General features: G+C 39.6%; 1 protein-coding gene and 1 pseudogene across 1 annotated transcript in view; one reads left to right on the forward strand and one right to left on the reverse strand.

The window, feature by feature from the left end:
* Positions 1-303: 303 nt before the first annotated feature.
* The window catches only part of sdf4 (stromal cell derived factor 4), an 86,029-nt gene continuing 64,008 nt past the window's right edge, over positions 304-22,324 (reverse strand). Inside the window, exons 4-6 of the mRNA XM_072586486.1 lie at positions 15,307-15,465; positions 8,660-8,835; positions 304-3,723 (exon numbers count right to left, since the gene is read on the reverse strand). Of these exons, the coding sequence (XP_072442587.1) occupies positions 3,547-3,723; positions 8,660-8,835; positions 15,307-15,465 (512 nt within the window). The 3' untranslated portion in view covers positions 304-3,546. The remainder of the gene's footprint in view (positions 3,724-8,659; positions 8,836-15,306; positions 15,466-22,324) is intronic.
* LOC140487239 (small ribosomal subunit protein eS8 pseudogene) lies at positions 6,097-6,687 on the forward strand (annotated as a pseudogene).

Raw genomic sequence — 22,324 nt, forward strand, 5'->3', positions numbered from 1 at the left:
CACTTGCAAATGTTGGGTGTAAGATGCATATGCGCAGACTGCTCTTTGTCTTTGCAAGGCCCAGGAAGTCTGGGTCAAAGAACAGTCTGCAATGGAATCTGTTCTCCAAGTTGTCAATCATTTGCAGGTTGTGTCAAAGCCTGGTGTACCTATTGTCTTTACAAACACAGTTTCTGTGAATTTCTGCCAAAGTTGCCGCCTGATGTCGGAGAAATTCCTCCTGTTCAACATGTCGAAGATTCGCCATTATTCCTATGACACTGTGCAGTTACTAAGCAAAGTTAAGAAAGCTCGAGAATACAGTTGAAATTTTGCCACCTTGTTTCCATTTTTATTGCTCTATAAACATTCAAATCATTTCTACTTGTATACACTTAAAGATGCACAATATCAAATTTCAATTGTTCAAATTTGTTGATGCACGTACTTTGCGACTGAAAAGACTGGGCTGTTTTACAAAACATGCCGCACCACTTGTGGTGCACGAAAGAACAATGAAAGCTGACTGTTCATCTCCCCCGTTATTCCACATTAAAGTGTATCACCCAAAAACCTCCTTCAAAATGGTTGAAAGAAACAAAAGAAATACCATAATGTTGAGACAGCAGTATAGACAGTTAATGTCACTGTAAATGATCAAGACTACATTTGCATTGGAGTAATTCATGATTTCTAAGCTTTATAGTGCAAACTTTTCATCCGTTTTAGCATTTGTATGTTATTTATAAAAAATATCATTATTGGTTTAAATTCCACCGGCTGCCATGATGGGATTTGACTTCACATCTCCCTGGGGCCCTGTCATTGGATTGGTAATACACTATGCTAGCAGCTCCACCTACTTTCCACCCATTTAAATGTAAATTTTTGATCTATTCTTCATTTTATTTTGAATTATATTCTGGGTTTATCTATTGTTTCATGTTATTTTACATACTTTTAATGAGATCTTCTTCTCCAATACTGGCAGAAAAAAGTTTAAACTCAAGAGTCTCAGCCTTTTTCCAACCTTTAAACTTGGTGATCTTTCCAACTTTTAATGGATGATATTAACTGAACACAGTTGCTCCAAGGTATTACTGTAAAATCTTAACATTCAAAAGTATCATAAAAGACTAAAGAAAATGAACAAATTACTTTGCACCTGATATGCTCATTATACAAACGGATGAACGAGAAAGTAACAGATTGACAGTGTGTATAGATTCAAAAGAAAACTCGATATCTGTAAATAGTAAAGAAGATGGAGAAAGGACCGAAGGGTCTGTTTCCATGCTGTACATCTCTATGAATAACAGGGTTTGTGATTTTTCAAGTACAAGACTAATCAGATGGGTTGGAATGGTCTCCATCTGTTCCAGACACACACATTGTCCGTTGATTTGTGCACTGCTGTTTTGGGGGAACAATTCTAATTTTTTTGTTGTTGTTTTGTGACAAAATTTAGAATTTGGAAATGACAACTCTACTTTTTTTCCTTTCCAATTTTACTCACTACAAGCAACCTGATACTTATACAATTCATACCAAATAAAGTGTTAAATGCACCCATCCAATTGCATAACAATGAAATCTTTTGAAGAATGTTCAGTTGCACCTACTGTTTTACATAGTTACAATAAGCGGAAATTTAAATTATGGTAGCCGCGTCATATAATCCTTTATTCCATACGCTTTTGCGCAAATGATTTTGGTTGTGCCTCTCAAAAACAAATGAAAAAAATTTAAAATTCACAATAAATTGTCACAGCCTTTGGTGCACTGTAGAGGAATACATTTAGCAGGCGATTGGAAATCACAGTGTGATTTGGAGGAACTTTACATTAGGTTACACAAAGATACAAAAGCAATGCATGATATCTCAAAAAGGGTCATGTTGTACCATAACACCCTGAAACACTGGAACTCATCTAAACACGTGACAAAACATTATTCTTCATTTTGATCACTAAAAACAATTCTAATGCATTTATTTCTCTCAGCCATGATTTTATTAGATAAGTGCACGTGTCATAAACAGATTCACTTGAACAATAAATATTACGAGAAAAGGTAATCAACGTCAAACCAAAAGTGTAGCAAGATAAAGCTGGTTCAAATTACTGAAGCAAATATTCACAATAAATTATCAGGTTTTCCCTGGTAACTCAAATAGTTACTACCAATGGTGGTTTAATGAAATTCCAGCACAGCAACATAATATGGTACAGCCAACTTTTTGAGACACTCATTCTGGAATGCTCTTCTGTGATCGACACTTGTATTATAGGCTTTCTGCAAAACTATGAAAACAAATGCATTAGGTAGCAATTGCAAAGATAATTCCTAGGGGAAAAAACAGCAATATTGAAACATTGCTCATTATCCTGAAAATCTTCTACCACAAAACCTTTCAAAGAGTTCTGTTGATATAGATATATCAACTCAAATTACTGTATTGATTGCTGAACACTAATCTTGCAGAGAGTAACACTGGATTAATACTAAAGATCATTAACTATCTCCTTCAAGCACAGTTCAGAGTCTCTGGTAACTATTTCTTAATTACGATCCGGCAGCATTTACCATGGACAGACGAGTTTATGGTAAAAACAACTTGAGCTCTGTACATTTTGAGGGAGACAGTTATCTTGTTCATTCATATAAATCTGTGGTGAAACATCACACAGACGAAACCAGAATTTTAGAGACAGAATTCAGGAATCCTGCTTCCGCAACTGGATGAACTTTGCCTTTTGCACTTACACTATTTTTGTATTTCCAAAGGCACAACAAACCACTGATAAAAAATGTGATAAAATCAGGAGAGAATCCTGTCTGGCATGTCTACTGGACTAACACTTTAGATAGGGATCATGGTTAGAAGTCTCACAATCTCAGTACATGCTGTTGTTTCTTGCTGCCTTTGAGGTAATTTGCAGATTCACTGCATGTAAACCAACTGCAGCAGCCATGTAAGCTTTTAAAAGGAAACTACAAATTTTGATTATTAATAGGACATTCATTACCAATTAATGTAACCACCGTGTCCTGGTTACAGCCGTGCCATTGCTGATTGCAGGATGAGCAAGAAGCTCTTCACCATATCTTAGTGGAGATTCATATTACATTTCACAATAGTTGACAGTGGTGATGTATCTTAATGCAAACTCAATAAGGTACAGCAATTTTGACTACTCAGCATGAAGAGTTCGTCTCATCCTAGCACAATGTTGCAAGAGTCCTCTATGGGCCAGCTTGTCTGAGTGATACACAGTACTGATCACACTCACTGGTCCCTAAACACTGCTACATCTCACACTTTGTGGTCGTTCAGAAATTATAGCATTAAAGCAGGGACTGCTTGGTTTTCTCCGAGAGATGAGACTTTACACAAAGCAATAAGCGGTCTTACTGTTTAAGGTTGAGAAACAGTCTTGAATAGCTGGGGAAATTTAACAGGATACAGACAGCAGTAATATGAAAAGCTATTTTTCAATAAGCATATTTCTGGTTGATACAACTGGAGATTCCAAGTAGATGATTCTGATAGAGGATCTTTGCTTTTCAGAATTCTTCATGAACGCTCTGAGCGTAATTCATTAGTTTACTTCCTGTAAAGTACTCGCTGTATTTCAGGATCTCTTCTAGTTCAAGGTAGTGGTCTTGATTCTCATCTGCAACAGCTATCATCTGCTTGGCCTCATTCAGGGCACTGTATTCATTCATGGGATCCATGTATTCCTGTCAATTTAATAACACTGAATTAATTACGGGTGATTTCTACGTGGGAGAGCGAAGCATGAACTTGAAGAGGCAGATTTTTATTATGAGAAAAGTCACAAACATATATCTCATAACACTCAGCAGGCTATTAACCCTCAGCTTTTTGTTTGTGTTTTGTTGCATTTATTTAAATTTTGGTGATGTGATGACAAGCAGTGCTAGAACATAGCATCTAATTCAAAATCCTTTGTCTTCCATCCGTGGTAAGAGCTGGAAAAAGCAGTTGTGATTCATTCTTCTCAACTGAATTCTTTTCTTGTGGCTTTCCTTGTTTGGGAGACGTTTCTCTGAAAAATGTGACTCTTTTTACCAACCAACTCCCACTTCCTTAAGTCACTGTCCACATGGAGATATAAGCACTTTAACAAATACAATCCTGTATACTTACCTGCTATTGAAGAGAGTATTGCCCAACTTTTGGGTTTTGTTCAATTCTAACCACCTACCTCACTTTGACTCCTCAGTAGCTGCAGCTTCAGAGCTATCAATCCAATGAGATTTCAACATAAACTGCAGTGTATCAGCCATGGGTCAGTTGGTAGTGCGCACACACACACACACACACACACACACACACACACACACCTTGAAGCAGGGCTTGAGAACAAAAATCAAAGCTGACACTCAAGCCCAGGATGGAGATGTTAAATTGAGGCTCCACCTGTCTGACTGAGTGAATATAAAAGATCCCATGGCATTCATTTGAAAAGGAGCAGTGGAGTCATTCACAGTAGCTTGGCCAATATTTATTCCTCCTTCAGTTTTACAACAACTGTGAATCTTGTCATTATCATATTAACGTTTACACAGCTTACTGTCTGCAGATTGGATGCTAGATTTCGTACATTACCACAGTGACTACACTTCAAAAAGTAGTTCATTTCGTTGTAAAGCAGGTTGGAGGAGTTGACTGAAGGGAAGGGATGAATAGGCTGGGGCTGTTTTCCCTGGAGTGAAGGTTGAGGGGTGATCTTATATAGATTTATAAAATCATGAGGTGCACGGATAAAAGCAAATAGACACAGTCTTTTTTCTGGGGTGGGGGAACCCAGAACTAGAGGACATAGGTTTAGGGTGAGGGGGGAAAAATGTAAAAGGAACCTAAATGGCAACGTTTCATGCAGAGGTGGTGCATTTATGGAATGAGCTGCCAGAAGTAGTGGTGGAGGCTGGTACAATTGCAACATTTAAAAGGCATCTGGATGGAGATAAGCATAAGAAGGGTTTAGAGGGATATGGGCCAAATGGGACTAGATTAGGTGGGATATCTGGTCGGCATGGTCTAGTTAGACTGAAGGGTCTGTTTCTGTGCTGTACATCTCTGTGACTCTAAAGTGCTTTCAGAAGTCCAGTAGATGGGAACAGCATTCTATAGAATCCCTACAATACAGAAAGAGGCCATTTGGCCCACTGAATCTGTACTGACCCTCTGAAGATCATCGCACTGCGTTCCCAACCCTAACCCTGAACTTCTCATGTATATCTCCACTGAGCCTGCACATCTTGGACACTACAAGGAAATTTAAAATGATCCATCCACCTAATCTGCACATCTTTCCACTGAGATGACAGATGCAGACATGGGATGAACGTGCAAACTCCACACAGACAGCTGCCCAATGGTGGAACTTAACCTGGGTCCCTGGCAATGAGAGGGGACTACTGATAAGTTGCACGCCATTCTCTCTTTTTAAAGAAAAAGGATCAAGGTTTCAATTTATTCCAAATGGTTGTAATCTACACCCTCGTAAGAAAGCATGACATGGCTCTCTGGATCATGACAACTCCTGAACAACCAGCCTGCCATGAGCCTCAGGATCTCAAAGCAGCACTCAGCCTTGTTATTTTACTGAGGACAGAAATGATCACCCTCAAAGTCCAGCAACTGTGTCCTGCTCCTAGAACATCTGACTGCCATTGCATCAATTAGACATTGGGCTTTTCAATCTTTCCTAAACCAAATAGATCAGAATTGTGCAGACATTACACTGTGGGAAAGGAGAATAAGCAAGATTTTGGCCAAGGGGCACCATTCACTATTTTAACCCCTTTCAAAGACTCCAACTTAAGCAACAGTAGTGCCACCTGAGGAACGGGTAGGTTTGGATGAAATGATAAATTAAGACAGAATCTGGTCTCTCACGTCGATACAAAAAGATCCTGTCACACGGTTTTGAAGATCAGCAGGTGAATACTATCTGGGCGTCCTGGTCAATATGTACACCTAAAGCAACATGGCCAAAACAGATCATATGCTCATTATCACTTGCTGTTTATGAATGTTTGATGCATAAAAACTGTAATGTAGGAATGGGAGCAATCAACAGGGAAATGCGTATTTCTCAAAACAATAGGCACAAGCATCACAAAACCAAAGATGAAAGGAAGTCATATCACAAAAAAAGGGAAGTATGAGCTTTGTTCACCTGCGAAAAGCAAGACTGGCCCATGCTGTACTCACACAAGGACAGTCTAATGCTGGTACTAAAATGTACTGAGCATTGATGTTGGATGCTGGAAATGTCTCCTGTAGTTATGAATTTCGGAAAACTGCAATGCCTCTAACAATGAACTGGTTAGCCAAAAACATGAGTCAAAAACTGTATTGTTCTAAATCAACAGTACTCCCTTCTGGCAATGGTAAAAGTCTCATTTTCTGCTTCCCCTTGGCTGGAGGGAAGATGCCAAACTGAAGAGGAAGAAATTCTAAACAAGGATAGGTCAAATAAAATTCAGGAGAAATAGGATGATTGTAGAAAGAATGCAAAAATCAGTCCTGTGCTTGAAGCACAATTCCAACAGGGGAAAAACTATTTGGTTGCATAGCTTTAAGAACTGGTCACTGTGTACATTCGTGGAGGAAAAGAGTTGGAACTCAACCTGAGGAAGATCAGAGCCAAGAAGGTCACGTCAACAGAATAAGGAAAATGTGATTAATAAACTATTTTCACCCTCTCAAAAACAAAGGGGTAGATTATAGTCAATTAAGTACATGAAGAAAGTGCTTAGGATGCCTTGAAGTGATGAATGGTGCCATTAAGTGCAAGTCTTTCTTATTTTCTTAGTCATGAAGTGTGACTGTGAAACTCCGAATCCAAGACCCTGCACTGGAGTAAGGGAGAAGCAGTGTTTAATTGGAATTGTAACAAAGTTGAAAACATTCAAACAGAAATTAAACTAATGTAACTCAGCAAAAGAAAGCAAGCTATTAGCAAGCAGCCTTACCCACTTCCCTTTACACAAGGCAAGATACACAGAACCTCAACCACTCCTGGAAAGTGGTAAATTCAGTTCTCAGAAACATTTTACTCTGGTTTTACAATTAAATGAACTTTAACCATTAAAGTCTTTATTTTTACCTACAATTTTCACATGGTATAAGGGCCCTCTCAAAATACGTCTTGAAATGAAGATAAATCTGCCAGTTCATTGACAAAGCTGCAAAACACATTTGCAGAGTTCTCCACTTCCTTTTGTTTTTGTTAAAAGAAACTACACTTGAGTACAGCTTACTTGGTTTTTGTGGGTGATGGGGAACGTCTGCTTATTCAACAACTCGGCACAAGGAGGAAAACCCAATCTGTTCCATTGTAACTTCCAGTGCTCAATATTTTAAACATCTCATAGAAAGAAAAGATTTGCATTTCTATAGTTCCTTTCACATCAGTAGTGCATTAATGGGAAAATTTACCCTCCCCCCCACCCCCAAAAGTACTTTACAGGTAGTAAAATACTTTTTGAAGTTCAGGGAGTGGCATAACAAAGGAAACAACAGTTAATTTGCACACAGCAATTTGATAATAACCAGACCATCATTTTTTTTAATATATTGGTCAGGAGGCTGGGAAGACTCTTTCCGCACTTGGTCAAATAGTGCATTGGAATCCTTATATCTACAAGAGGAAGACAAGGAATGGTTTAACTAGGTTCTGACAGTACAGAAGTCCCTCAGCACTTTCGCCATTCTTAAAAACTCAAAAGCCAGCAGTCATCTGACTGATAGGTATCAAATCCTGCTGGAGTTTCTGAAAATGGATATAGTAGGGGTGCCATCCACTATCTGGCTGGTGGATAGAGTAACCACAACAGTCATTAAATTCAGCCCATAAAGAGACAACAAGGCCAAATCTACTACATGAACTGTTGGCTAGGTTGATCTTAGGCAACTGACCAGACGCTGAAGATCAAACCCTGACCTTCTGGATCAATTTGGCTAAAATGCTCCAAACAGTGCTTTCAATCTGAGAGGTGGCATCAGCAATTTTCAAGAATTTGACTGGAAAACAACTGGGTAACATCCAGCAGATACCAATCTTGAGAAATGTTTATTCTCCTTGGATAGCAGGAACGCATGCCAAGTACCAACCTAAGCAATCACAATGCCAGTAGGAATGAATTTAACTTGTCACACTACATAGATCTGACGAATCAGTTCATATAAAAGTTAATTATATGGTTTGGACTTTTTTTTTGATCCTTATCTCATTTGTTCACATTTTGATCTTTATTTGCCTAAATTGGGGTAAAGTGGGTTTGCAGAGGTGTGTAATTAATAGCACAAATCATAGTTTGCATATCTTATTTTTAAGAAATTACCATTGCCAGTTACTACAGATCTGTACCCGGAGTTAAGGTTTCCGGTATTGAACATAGATTGGTGTTGATCTTAAATGTAGATTGCAAGATGGTGCAAAAGAAAAGCGATATATCAATTTTGACAGCAAAAACTAAAATATTTGTATGACGTGCAGCTATTGTGTGGCTGCCAAATACTCCCTTCCAATTATAAGTAATATTATATACAATCCGCTTAACCTACGTTCGTGTTCTCAAAAATAAGTTGAAAATGTGGTTTTAACGCTATTACTAAAGGGTGTTTGAAGAAAATACCCACCTCCAGCTCTTCCATTGTGACAATGCCATCTCGATCAGCATCAATAACCTCCTCAAACTCCTTTCTTCTTTCCTTGACCCAATCGTCATCTATGTCTTGAGCCTCTTGGTTTTCCACTGTGCCAACTGGCAATGAAATGAATTCCGATACAGTCAACCTTTTGTCTCCATCTTGATCTGCAGAAAAGAATCCCAATGTATTAGCGTTACAGCGTGTGTGTGCGCGGGGTGGGGGTGGGGGAGAAAGAGAAGAGAGAGAATCATGTAAAGGACTGCTGCACCTCACCAGGTTGGGCCCCCTTCCCAAGTGTCAAGATGGGCCCTACCCTGGGATTTAGGACACTGTCAACCATTTTCCAAAAGAGGTCACCAAAAAGGCCACAAACGGTGCTGGAATCCAGCAATCTCTGGCCCAAACAATCTCCATCCACCACCACTCTCCTCCGCCTGGCTGAACTTGTTCTCTCTCTCAACAACTTCTCCTTCAACTCCTCCCATTTTCTCCAAATTAAAGGTGTAGCAATGGGTATCCACATGGTTCCTAGCTATGCCTGCCTTTTCATGGGGTAGGTAGAACATTTCTTGTTCCAGGCCTCCCCTCCTACAACTGCTTTATCGGTACATCGATGACTATTTCAGCTTCGTGCTCTCGTCCTGACCTGGAAAAATTCATAAACTTTGCTTCCAGTTTCCATCCCTCCATCACCTTCACCTGGTCCATCTTCGATACTTGCCTTCCTTTCCATGACCTTTCAGTCTCCATTTCCAGCAATAGTCTATCCACTAATTCCCACAGCTATCTGGACTACAGCTCTTCTCACCCTACGCCCTGTAAGGACTCGATCCCTTTCTCTCGGCTCCTTCGCTTCCGCTGCATTTGTTCTGATGAGGCCACTTTCCAAAGCGGTGTTCTTCATATGTGCTCCTTCTTCTCCAACTGTGGCTTACCACCTACAGTTGTTGACAGGGCTCTAGACAGCGTGTGGCCCATCTCCCGCGCCACGACCCTCACTCCGCTCCCAGAACAAGGATACAGTCCCTCTTGTTCTCATCTTTCACCCCACCAGCCTTCACATGCAAAGAATAATCCTCTGCCATGTTCGCCAACTCCAACACGACACCACTAAACACATCTTCCCTTCCCTTCCCTCGTCTGCATTCCGCAGAGACTGTTCCCTCCAGGACAACCTAGTCCACTCCTCCATCACACATGGTACCTTCCCATGCAATCGCAGAAGGTGCAACACCTGCCCCTTTACCTCTTCCATGCTCACCATCCAAGGCCCCAAACACTCATTTCAGATTAAGCAGCGTTTCACTTGTACCTCTTTCAATTTGGTCTATTGCATTCGTTGCTCCCAATGTGGTCTCCTCTATATCGGAGAGACAAAACGCTGACTGGGCAATCGCTTTGCGGAGCACCTTCAGTCTGTACACAATCAGGACCCGGACCTTCCCGTGGCTTGCCACTTCAACACACAATCCTGCTCCCACGCCCACATGTCTGTCCTTGGCCTGCTGCAATGTTCCAGTGAAGCTCAATGCAAACTGGAGGAACAGCATCTCATCTTCCGACTAGGCATGTTACAGCGCCTGCCTGTCTCAACATTGAATTTAACAACTTCAGATGATTATCCCATCTCAACCCCTCTGTTTTCATTCTGCTCTACAATTTTATTTTTTTTAAATATATATATTTATTTCACTGTCCTGTACCTCTTATTTCTTGATTGTGTCTCTTTCTCTCGCTCCCTACTCTCTCATCACCTTTTTCCTCTCCTCTTCCCCCTTAGCTACCCTTCTCCCCTGTTTTCCATTTTGCCTCTGCTTCACCCATCCCTCACATATTTTGTCACATAGCACTGGCTTCAGCCTTGGTCATTCACAGCTCCTAATCTCCCTATAATCTCTGTGCACTGTCATTATCACCTCTTTATTGCTACCTTTGCTTCTGGAGCCATGACTTACCTTCTCTCAGCCTAGTATAAATACCTCTCTATTTCTCCTTTTTTTAAAACTTTGACAAAGGGTTAGTTAGGTTCGAAACATCAGCTCTTTTCTCTCCTTACAGATGCTGAGATTTTCCAGCATTTTCTCCTTTTTGGTTTCAGATTCCAGCATCCACAGTAATTTGTTTTTAACCTCTGGGGTTCAGTGTGCTTTTAACCTTTTGCTGAATAGCTTTTCCACACTCTCCTTACACTTTTTCCTACAGGAACCATTTCCTTGTTACAGATGGTGCTGTTTTTGGAGTTAAGGACTTTTTCTTGTCACTGGATTCCATATTCATATAGGTTCATACAACTTTTGTCTACTGACAATGTGAGTATAAGATTGATCGGTAGAATAAATCTTTACAGGAACCTACAGAATGGGTACTTTGATAAAAGAGGAATACAATAGGAAATCTCACCATCTGATTATTACCAGCAGGTTGCTGGGAAATCATGTCAACTGCTGAATTCACTTCATGCTCCAGCAGAATCACATTACTGACTTATAACGAAACTTGGAGATTTGCATTTGGAGAGAATCGACTGTGCTTCAGGATATCACACTACACACTTTACAATTACTACACTGGTTGAGACAGGAAGGCTAGGAGAAAGCAAAAAGAACTTCTATCTTTTTCTTCACATGATGCAACGTGATTTTTTTATTTTTCTTATTTGTATGGTTGGGGTAGTAGTTGGAGCTCCATGTTCAGATTAATAATCTGCTCAATGGTTTCAGTTGATGCAGTAAGCGTGGTTGTGGTAGCATCAGCAACTGATCTCTCAAAGGCAGACGTCCAATCTGAGGGTGATGGTCTGACTCGAACAGTTTCCCATTTTCACTTGCAAGTGGCCACATCTTCCTTGGCTCTATTCCAAGCACCTGAGGATTTTCTGCAGTAGGTTGAAACCTAGGACTTCACCACTTGGGTCAGTTGTGGTTGGTGACATTAACTAGATGAGCCATCAAGAGGTGGAGCTCTTGTTAGCTTTTAGGGTTCTGGATGTAGGTTTGCTCATTGAGCTGGAAGGTTTCGTCACCATACTAGATAATATCTTTAGTGGGCCTCTCGATGAAGCACTGGTGGCATGGCCCGCTTTCTACTTATGTGTTTAGGTTTCCTTGGGTTGATGCCATCATTTCCTGTTCCTTTTTTCCCCTCAAGGGGTGGTAAATGGGATCCATGTCAATGTGTTTGTTGATAAGAGTTCTGGTTGGAATGCCATGCTTCTAGGAATCCTCGTGCGTGTCTGTTTGCCTTGGCCGAGGATGGATGTGTTGTCCCAGTCAAAGTGGTGCCTTTCCTCATCTGTATGTAAGGATACTAGTGAGAGTGGGTCATGTCCTTTTGTGGCTAGTTGATGTTCATGTATCCTGGTGGCTAGTTTTCTGCCTGTCTGTCCAACGTAGTGTTTGTTACAGTTCTTGAAAGGTATTTTGTAAATTATATTTAGTTTTGCCTGTTGCCTGTATAGGGTCTTTCAAATTCACAAAGAGAAAGTGGGCCATGCCACCAGTGCTTCATCCAGAGGCACACTGATGATGTTTACTAGTATGGTTATAAAACATCTGAAAACGAACATTCCAGTTCAGCAAGCAAACCTACATCCAAAACCTCAACCTGAGCTACAAATCTTCTCAAAACTCGCTAGCTTGTAGTGTGTGGAGACTATTCCAATAAGGACTACAGCATTTCAGAAGAGTACTTCTTTTTTGAGGTTCTGTTTCAGAAGCAGTACTTCTTCATTAGCTGTCAGCCAGTGATGTCCTTTAAAGAAGATATTTTCCCTACAGACATCAGTAAGTTCCGTAAGTTCTAGAACAAGAAGCCAGTTAAGCATCCATTTAAGTGAAGCAGCTAGAGACTCGGTTTAAAGTCCCAGCAGAAAGATGGCATGAGAAATAATGCAGCATGCCCTTAGCACTACACAGTGGTGTCATGCATTTGTCGAAATATGCAGCATAGTCAGAGGCCCTATATACAAAGGATGAGTTTGAGATCTACAAATGACCACAAAGTATGTTTATTAGTACATTCACTGTCGGAAAGCAATCAGATATCACAGATGAAATGAGATGTCCTATTGCAATACAGCATATCCTGGAAATGGCGGTGCTCAATTTGCATTTTTTTTTCTCCCCTTTAATTTATGGCTGTGCTCTAAGGCCATTGTGACTGTTTCAAACTAATTCATAAGCATCTACATTTCATAAACCTTTATCAGCTTCTCATATTAATCCTTATGAGTATGCATTCGACATTCCAGGCCACTTAAACATTTCTATCCCTATATACCATTCTGCAAGGGAACAGAAAATCCCAATGTTTACCATTAGCAAGGCATACAAAGTTTACAATAATAAAGTGAATATAGACGTAAGCATGCGCAGGCCGGCCTCATAGTTTACTTTCATACATAGCAAGGTATGCAGCCTATGGCCCTGGAGCCACAGGCAGTTCACTTAGGAAGCATGTGACTCCTGACCTTGATGGATCAAACTCATTTTGATGGCTAGTAAATGGCCTTTTTAAATAAAAGGCTTCTAATAACCTTTACAATACTTTGTCACATGTAAAATTATTGCATGCAATAATCTTCAAAATATTGCTAATAATGAAATCTCCACTTTCACATGACACTGGCATTTAAGATGTTGTATTTTTGACCAGACTAGAAAAAAAATGGCTGTTGCCAAAGTGTTGACCCCTAGTATAGGCATAATGTCTACTGCTTGTGCAATCTTCCAGATGCTGTCTTTTAACTATAATGCTAACTAGAAACTGATCTTAATATAACTTCTTTTCATACAAGATCCTTGATCCTGATCTCAATGGATAAGATTAACTCTAATTCTGACATGATAGTAAAGCCAATTGTTTTAACCACAACTGAAATTATCTTTGTGCCAAGGCAGTTTCATGAATGAATTTTCTAAAGTGATCTTCAAAACTGACAGGCTGAAAAATATTTTACTTGCTATATAAAAGATCCATTACAATAGCACAGAAGAGATCTTTGAATCAAAACTAGATAGAATTCTCAAAAATAACAGTCTATTCCAACAAGAGAAATGTTTTGAAAACATTGGAGTATGTGTCAGACTGTTTGCAGCAGGTCATTAGAAAACCCAAAAGCATGTCCCATCTCACTGTCTCTAATCTGTAAAATATCAAGATAAAGCAGTGTATATTAATTTGAATTCCTCAGCAACTTTTATAGGTGTATAATTTTTTCTAGCATCTTGTCCAAAAGACCCCTCTGCCAACTATCAGACCTACTCACAATGCTCAACAGAAGTCAGAGTGTGTTCCCTAGCACAACCTGAAATGATCTCAGTGTCCCATGCGATTGATAAAAGTAGTGTATTTCTTGGCATTTGCTTACTTCTTTCTTTCTGCAGCTTGGACTAACATGATTGATAGCCTGCTCGACACAGGGCAAAGCTGTGCCCTTCAAACAATGCCCTTCAGCAATGCCCTTCAAACTCAACTTCAGAAAATAGTTTGAGCTTTCCTCTGTCCTGCACACATTGGCGTTAGCTTGACATCTTAGAATTCCCTACCATCATGACTGAACTTGCAGTTATCCTCTCAGGATAACTAGGGAAGGTAACAAATGGAACCTTGCCACGGTGCCCTGCAAACAAATTTAAAATGAGAAAGTAGCATGTTCAATTGCACCAATTTTAATTTTTTCAACTTCTGATTGCTCATGGTCTCTGACCTAGACTAGTTCATTAGTAGGCAACAGAAACAAATTTGTCATGGGACTTGAGGTCAGCCTAAGCCACAATACAAGAGGATGATCAGACAGAGGAAACATTGGTCAGTCAGGGTTGTATCAAAACACGGGTATTTGCTCTGAAAAGACAAAGCTCAAGTCCATAGCTATTACAATTTTCAAACTGTTGAAGAGAGGCAGTTCAAAAGGAGCATTTCATTTTGTGTTTAACTTGACAGACAAACCAGCTAACGGGGGCTAGTTTTTTTTCCCCCTATTTGCTGTGCCCACACTCAGGATTTTGAACATCTCCATCAAATCTCCTCAGCAGGGAGAACATCCAGCTTCTTCAATCTATCCACATAATTGAAGTATCTCACCCTGGGATCTGTTCTCCTAAATCTTTTCTGCAGCCTCTTTAATAATTGCACATCCTCCCTAAATGCCAGAACCCAGAAGTCAATAATACTCCATTTGAGACTGAGCCAATGTTTTATAAAATTTATCGTAAATTCCTTACATTTCCACTCTATGCCTGTGCTTATAAACCCCAGGATCCTGTAAGCATATTAACTGCTTCCTCCATCTGAACTTTAATATTAGTCATTATTTGCAAGAAATCTTACATCCGTTCCACAACAGTCATTGCGTAATGAAAAATAACAACGAAAGCCAGACTCTGGAATTTCTTGTGAAGTCAATCAATCTCCAAAGCTCCTTCATCAAGCAACAATTAAACTCCAATTGGAATTTAAATCTCATTTACTTAACACTGATTTGATGCAATGTACATTACATGGCAGAATACTACTGGTCTTACAAATCAGACTGCGCCCCCATTGAATGTATTATCAATCATGCAGAATTAACTCTGCCAGCATTAATTAAAACTAAACATTCACACCTATTAAAAATGGTGAAATCATTTTACCTAAATCACGGATAATCTCCCTAACCATGAATTTGAGCATTCCACGGCTATGTTCTGGGTGAAGAAAAGCCAAGAATTCTTCTTCATTCAGGAGATGGTTTGCTGGAGGCTCATCAGCCTGAAACCACCGATCTTTCAGGTTATCCAGAAGTTCCTGAGCTGCAAATCAACAAGACAGCACTTTATTCAATGTACTTTGTGAGGAGAGCTCTTTTTGGAGATGAAAATAATTAGGGCAGATAACAAGAACATTTCCAGATTTACAGTGAGGCCATACAGTTATTGTAATCTCACATATTATATTGGGTATTTCTATTACATATTTCAACTTGGTTGAGGTTTTGTGGGGTTAGCAGTCCCCTCATTAAATAATTAGTTTTTCTAACAATGACATTGAGACAGTACAATTAACATTCGTCCATCAACTGCACTGGCTTCTCATTGCTCCAGAAATCAGCGAGGCAAAAATGGATGGTAAAAATGCTCCTAATGCCTGGATTAAATATTAAACCAGGAGGCAGAGGTATACTGGTAACACTACCTGGACTAGCAACACAGAGGCCCAGACTAATTACCTGGGGAATAGGCGCATATTGCTGTACAGAAGTTGGTAGAATTCGAATTCAATTAATAGATAAATCTGGCATTGAAATTAATTATGGTGACCATGAAACTAATCATTAATTGTTACTAAAAAAAAAACACACACACACACCCCTAGTCCAATAAAGTGCTTTAAGGGAAGAAATCTTCTACATTTCCCTTGTCTGGCCAATATGCCACTCCAGGTTCTCCAGTAATATGGTTGATGCTTAACTACCCCTCTGAATTGACCTAGCAAGCCACTCAGGTCATGGGCAATTAGGGATAGGCAGCAGATTCGGGTCTTGCTATCAACATCCATGAAAGAATAAAAGAAACAGAAAGGTAGCTATAAATGGGTCTACTCTGGCTATCTGCTCACCACATCCCACAAAAGGAGGTCAATTTCATTCCCACATTTAAGAGTGGCTCACAACACCTAACACAGTACATGGTGTTCTTGCATGTGGTTAAGTTGCAAGGTTGATGGAATTTAACTGGGCTGCATCCAAGTCCTTTTTGAAACAAAAGAAAGGTCAGTAGGGGAAGGCTTTTGCTGTTTGCCGGAGGTGCTGCAATGAAACATGGCCTTAAACTGTTCTGAAATAGAGATCGGTGTAATAAACCAGAATATGACCTATTCAGTTTTGACAACGGAGTGGCCCAGTAAGAAACCTATGCTCAGGCTCAATATGATGTTTGTCTTAAAATGGAAGTTTTTAAATAGTTTTCTAATTTGACATGGGAATCAGTAATCCACTACTGGCAATCACAAGAGACTTATAATGGATTTCCCTAGCTCCTCTCCAAAATAAGTGTGTGGCCTGTGAGCCAGAAACTGCAGGTTCAAATCCCACACTAGGGATTGTTCATCCCAGATGTTGAAGTTGTGATGTGGCCCATGACCAATCCTTCCAAGGCAGACAGCAAGAGGGGGAGGGGCTCTGGTCAGCCATGTTTGATGTGGACTGATATCCCTCCTACTAAAATCTCTGGCTTCAGACAAAGAATTTGCTGGGAAAATCAAGCTACTAAAAGCAAACATAAGCGTGTGCTTGAATATGTTTCTAGACAATGGGAAGTACTTTAAGCCTAAGTCTCTCGTGGGTGCTTCAAATGCAACTTTGAATAAATGTTTGCTCTCAGTTTGTAAAACATTGAAAGCAATAACCAAGTGTCCTCTTCCTGCTCATCAAGGATAAGAATTGAGCAATTTATTGAAGAGGATTTCTTTTATTCAGTTAATCAACTAAGTGATTGATTTTATTTAAGTTTCGTATATTTGATATAGTTATAATATTTTTCCATTTTAACATTATTTTCTGTAGGCAATAAAAGGTAGCTTATTTTATTATACAATGTTATTGAAACATTTTTTAAAGCCTTAGTGTTATTAAAGTCACACATAATGTAGAGTGAGATGGCTAGTGGATTTAGAAAAGTTAATTACCCAACAGGCTCAATCTGATAGATAGGTGACTGTCAGGAAAGGTAAGAAGGTACTTTAGAGGTATCCACTGGCAGATGTTCAGCTTTTGGAACTGTAAAAGGGGATAGCCTCTCTGAGGAAAATGGAAGTCAGTTACTGGACACTTGTAATGATTCTTACGTTAGGCAGCATTTAACAAGATTTAATAGAATTATTGTTATCGAGGGCTGTCCTGTCAGGGGCATAGACAGAAAATTCTGTGGCAGTAAGCATAAATTTAGGATGGTTTGTTGCTTTCCTGGTGTTAAGTTTAAGGACATCTCTAAGTGTTTCATGCATATTAGAATAGAGAACATTACAGTGCAGTACAGACCCTTTGGCCCTCGATGGAACCAATCTGAAGCCCATCTAACCTACACTAATCCATTCTCGCCCATATGCCTATCCAATGACCATTTAAATGTCCTTAAATTTGGCGAGTCTACTACTGTTGCAGGCAGCGTGTTCCATGCCCCTACTAGGGAGTAAAGAAACTACCTCTGACAACTGTCCTATATCTATCACCCTCAATTTAAAGCTATGTCCCCTCATGCTAGCCATCACCATCCGAGTAAAAAGGCTTTCACTGTCCAACCTATTTAACCTTCTAATTATCTTATATGCCTCAATTAAGTCACCTCTCAAACTTCCCTCCATACATCCTAGAAATCTCCTGAATCCTTTCCAAAGCTTCCATATCCTTCCTTAATGCGGTGATCAGACCTGCACGCAATACTTCAAATGTGGCCACACCAGAATCTTGTACAGCTGCAGCATGATCTCATGGCTCCGAAACTCAAATCATTCTACCAATAAAAACTAGTACACCGTATGCCTTTTTAAGAACCCTATCAACCTGGGTGGCACCTTTCAAGGATCTATGGACCTGGACACCGAGATATCTCTGCTCATCTACAATGCCAAGAATCTTAACCATTAGCCCAGTACTCTGCATTCCAGTTACTCCTTCCAAAGTGAATCACCTCATACCTTTCTGCATTAAACTCCATTTGCCACCTCTCAGCCCAGCTCTGCAGCTTATCTATGTCTCTCTGTAACCTACAACATCCTTTGTCACTATCCACAACTCTATCCACCGAAGGGTCATCCGCAAATTTACTAACCCATCCTTCTATGCGCTCATCCAGGTCATCTATAAAAACAACAAACAATACTGGACCCAAAACTAGCCACTAGTAACTGAACTCCAGGATAAATATTTCCCACCAACCACCACCCTCTGTCTTTCAGCGAGCCAATTTCTGACCTAAACCGCTAAATCACCCTCAATCCCATGCCTCTGGTAATTTGTGCGATAGCCTACCGTGGGAACCTTACCAAACGCCTTACTGAAATCCATATATACCATATCAATTGCTTTGCCCTCATCCACCTGTTTGGTCATCTCCTCAAAACAAATAATCAGGGTGAAACGGAGAAGCCAGAAATTGTTATACACACTGGGAGGAATGACAATTTTCAGAAAAGTTTAATGCACTACAGAGTGAATTTAAGAGATTAGGTAGAAAATTTTAAAAAATACCCTTAAAGTAGTAACTTCTTCCAACGCCAAACTCAAACGAGGGAAGGAACAAAAGGACAAAGGAGATAAATCAATGGCTGAAGAGGTGGTGTATTGTTCAGGGATTCAGGTTTTTGGACAATTGGAATGTCAAAAAGGATGGGTCTAACCTAAACTGGAAAGGGATCAATATCTTAGCTGGGAGATTTGCACATTCTATTAAGGGAGACTTTGTACTGAAAAAGCGCAAGTGGGAGAATTGTGAGTAGCAGGGTAAATGGAGGAATTAATGGAGTAAGTTCTGAATGTGAGGAGAGCACGTCAATTAAAGAAGCAAGACAAGAGAGAGAGCCAGAGTATCTAGTAACTCTGAAGAACTAAATTGAACTTATTCTAATGCAAGGAATCTTACAAGTAAGGCTGATGAACTCAGGGCATGTTTAAGAACATGGGATTTGGATGTCATAGCTATTACAGAAACTTGGCTGAGAGATGAACAAGACTAGCAGCTCAATGTTCCAGGTTTTAGATGCTATAGGAGGGATAGGAAAAGAGGCATGGGGGAGGAGGGAGTGGATGGAGCTTGGTCTTTTTGATTAAGGAATACATTACTGTTACAATTAGGGAAGCTATTTCTGAAAAATCATCCAGTGAAAACGTATGGATAGAAATTACAAATAAGAAAAGAAAAAATCACTGATGGGATTGCACTATATCCCCCCCAATAGTGAGAGAGAAATTTAGAAACAAATATGTAGGGAGATCTCAGATATAAGTATGTATAGTAAGGTTCTAATAGTGGGGGACTTTAATTTTCCAAACATTGACTGGGACTATCATAGTGTTAAAGGTATGGATGGTGAAGAATTTGTCAAATGTACTCAAGACATTTTTCTGTATCAATATGTGGATGCTCCTACTTGAGGGGGAACAAAAAAAAAGATTTTTTTTGGGCAATAAGGCAGAGCAAGTGACTGAAGTAAAAGTGGAAGGACACTATGGGTCTAATAATCATAAGGCTATTAGTTTCAAAATGGTTATGGAAAATAATAAGCTTTCATAATAGTTTAAGTTTTTAATTGGAGTAAGGCAAATTTTAATGGTATAAGACAAGAACTTCCAAACTTTGATTGGAATAGACTGTTCTCAGGTAAAAGGAAGCCTGACAAAGTGGGAGGCATTCAAGAGGGTGATAATGAGCGTTCGGAGGCATTTTGTTACTGCTAGAGAGAAGGGTAAGGCTGGTAAATTTAAAGAACAATGAATGAATAAAAAGAGATTCTAGTCAAGTATAAAAGTATATCTTATTTTAGATATAGACAACTTGGCTCAATTTAATCTCTTAATCGATATAAAGTGAGAGAGTAATCAGGAAGGCAAAAAGGGGATATGAGATAGTATTGACAGATAAGGTTAAGGATAATTCAAAGAGATTGTCCAAATACACTAGTAGCAAGAGGGTAACTAGGGAGAGGGTAGGGTCTCTTAAAGATCAAGGTCATCTTTGTGTTGAACCCCAGGAGATGGGAGAAATAACAAACAAATATTTTGCATGAGCTTTTACTGTGAAGAAAGAAGTGGCATCTAGAGGATGCAGAAAAATAAACTTTAGCGTTTTAAAAGCAGCTCACATTACAGAACAGGAAGTTTGGGAAGTCCTAGAGAATACAAAGGTTGACAAATCTCCGGGACCCAATACGATATATCCCAGAATGTTGTGAGGAGGAGGAAATTATGAGATCCCTTGCAGAAATATTTGCATCATCTAGAACTACGGTAAGTTGTCCGCTGACTGAATTGTGGCTAATGTTGTACCTTAGTTTAAGAAAGATTGCAAGGAGAAACCAGGGAACCACAGACCTGTGAGCTTGACTTTGGTGGTGGGCAAATTGTTGGAGGTGAATATAAAAGACAGGATTTATGGACATTTAGAGAGGCAAAAATTGATTAGGGATAGTCAGCATGGGTTTGTGCAATGAACAAATTTGGTTGAGTTTTTTTGAGCAAGTTACCAAAACGATTGACAGAGCAACAGATGTTGTTTATTTGGATTTTAGTAAAACCTTTGACAAGGTTCTGCGTTGTAGACGAATTCGTAAGATTCAGGGTGAGCTTGCCAATTGGATACATAATTGGGTTACTGGCAGGAGACACAGGATGGTGGTGGGCTGCTTTGCAGACTGGAAATGTGTCACCAGGTTTTCTAAGATTACAAAGGAATCTTGAATCAAATGGGTCAATGAGCTGAAAAACGTCAGATGGAATTCAATCTGAATAGGTACAAGGTATTGCATTTTGATACAACAAAGGGTAGAGCTTACACAATTAATGGTAGGACCCTGGGTAGAGTCATAGAACAGAGGGACCTAGAGGTGCAGGTACATAATTTCTTTGAAGTTTGTGTCATATGTAGTCAGCATGGTTAAAAAGGCATTTGGCATGCTTGACTTCATTGTTCAGTCCTTTGAGTAAAGAAGTTGGGAAGTCATGTTAAGGTTGTACAGGACATTCATGAGGCCTCTTTTTCAATGCGGTGTCCATTTCTGGTCATCCTGTTATAGGAAGGATATTATCAAGCTGGAGAAGGTTCAGAAGAGATTTACCAGGATATTGCCAGTATGGAAGATTTGAGTTATAAAATAAAGTTGGATGGGCTGGGACTCTTTTCACTGGAGCGTAGCAGGTAGAGAGGCGATCTGATAGAAGCTTGTAAAGTAAGAGGTAGAGATAGAGTTAATAGTAGTTGTCTTTCCCAGAGGATGGGCATTTCAAGACCGAAGGCTCATTTTTAACATGAGGGGAGAAAGATTTTAAAAAGTCACAAGGGGCAATTTTTTTTAAAAAATAGAGGGTGGTTTGCGTGAGGAATGAACTTCCTGAGAAATTGGTGATTGCGAGTACAATTACGACATTTAAAAGACATTTGAATAGGAAAGGTTTAGAGGACCAGAAGCAGGCAGATGGGACTAGTTTAGTTTGGGATTATGTTCAGCATGGACTGGTTAAACCAAAGAGTCTGATTCAGTGCTATATGACTATGACTCTGAGATGCTGCCAATTCTGCTGAGCTTTTCCAGCAACTTCTGTTTTTAACCACATGATAAAGTCCCTGGAAGAGGAAGGCAGCATCAGTCTAGGGTTGGGGGTGGTGGTGGGGGGTTCTGACAATTGATCATAGCTATATAGAATGGTCAGCAATTACTGGAGAATATGTAAATAAATAATAAAATACAGGATGGGGCAAGGTGTCGTTTGGTTGAAGGAAATGGAAAATCTTCCAGTAATTACCCTTTGATTATTTATCTAACTTGAGATGTTTTGCTATGTCAAGGGCAGAATATAGATTAAGATTGTTAGTCTACAATTGTCTTCATTAAAATGATGAATAAAGCCTGCTGGTAATCTTACTTCAATACAGAACTTCTGAGTCACTCAGGAAAATTTGT

The sequence above is a fragment of the Chiloscyllium punctatum genome, chromosome 16, assembly GCF_047496795.1.
Source record: "Chiloscyllium punctatum isolate Juve2018m chromosome 16, sChiPun1.3, whole genome shotgun sequence".
Lineage (NCBI taxonomy): Eukaryota > Metazoa > Chordata > Chondrichthyes > Orectolobiformes > Hemiscylliidae > Chiloscyllium > Chiloscyllium punctatum.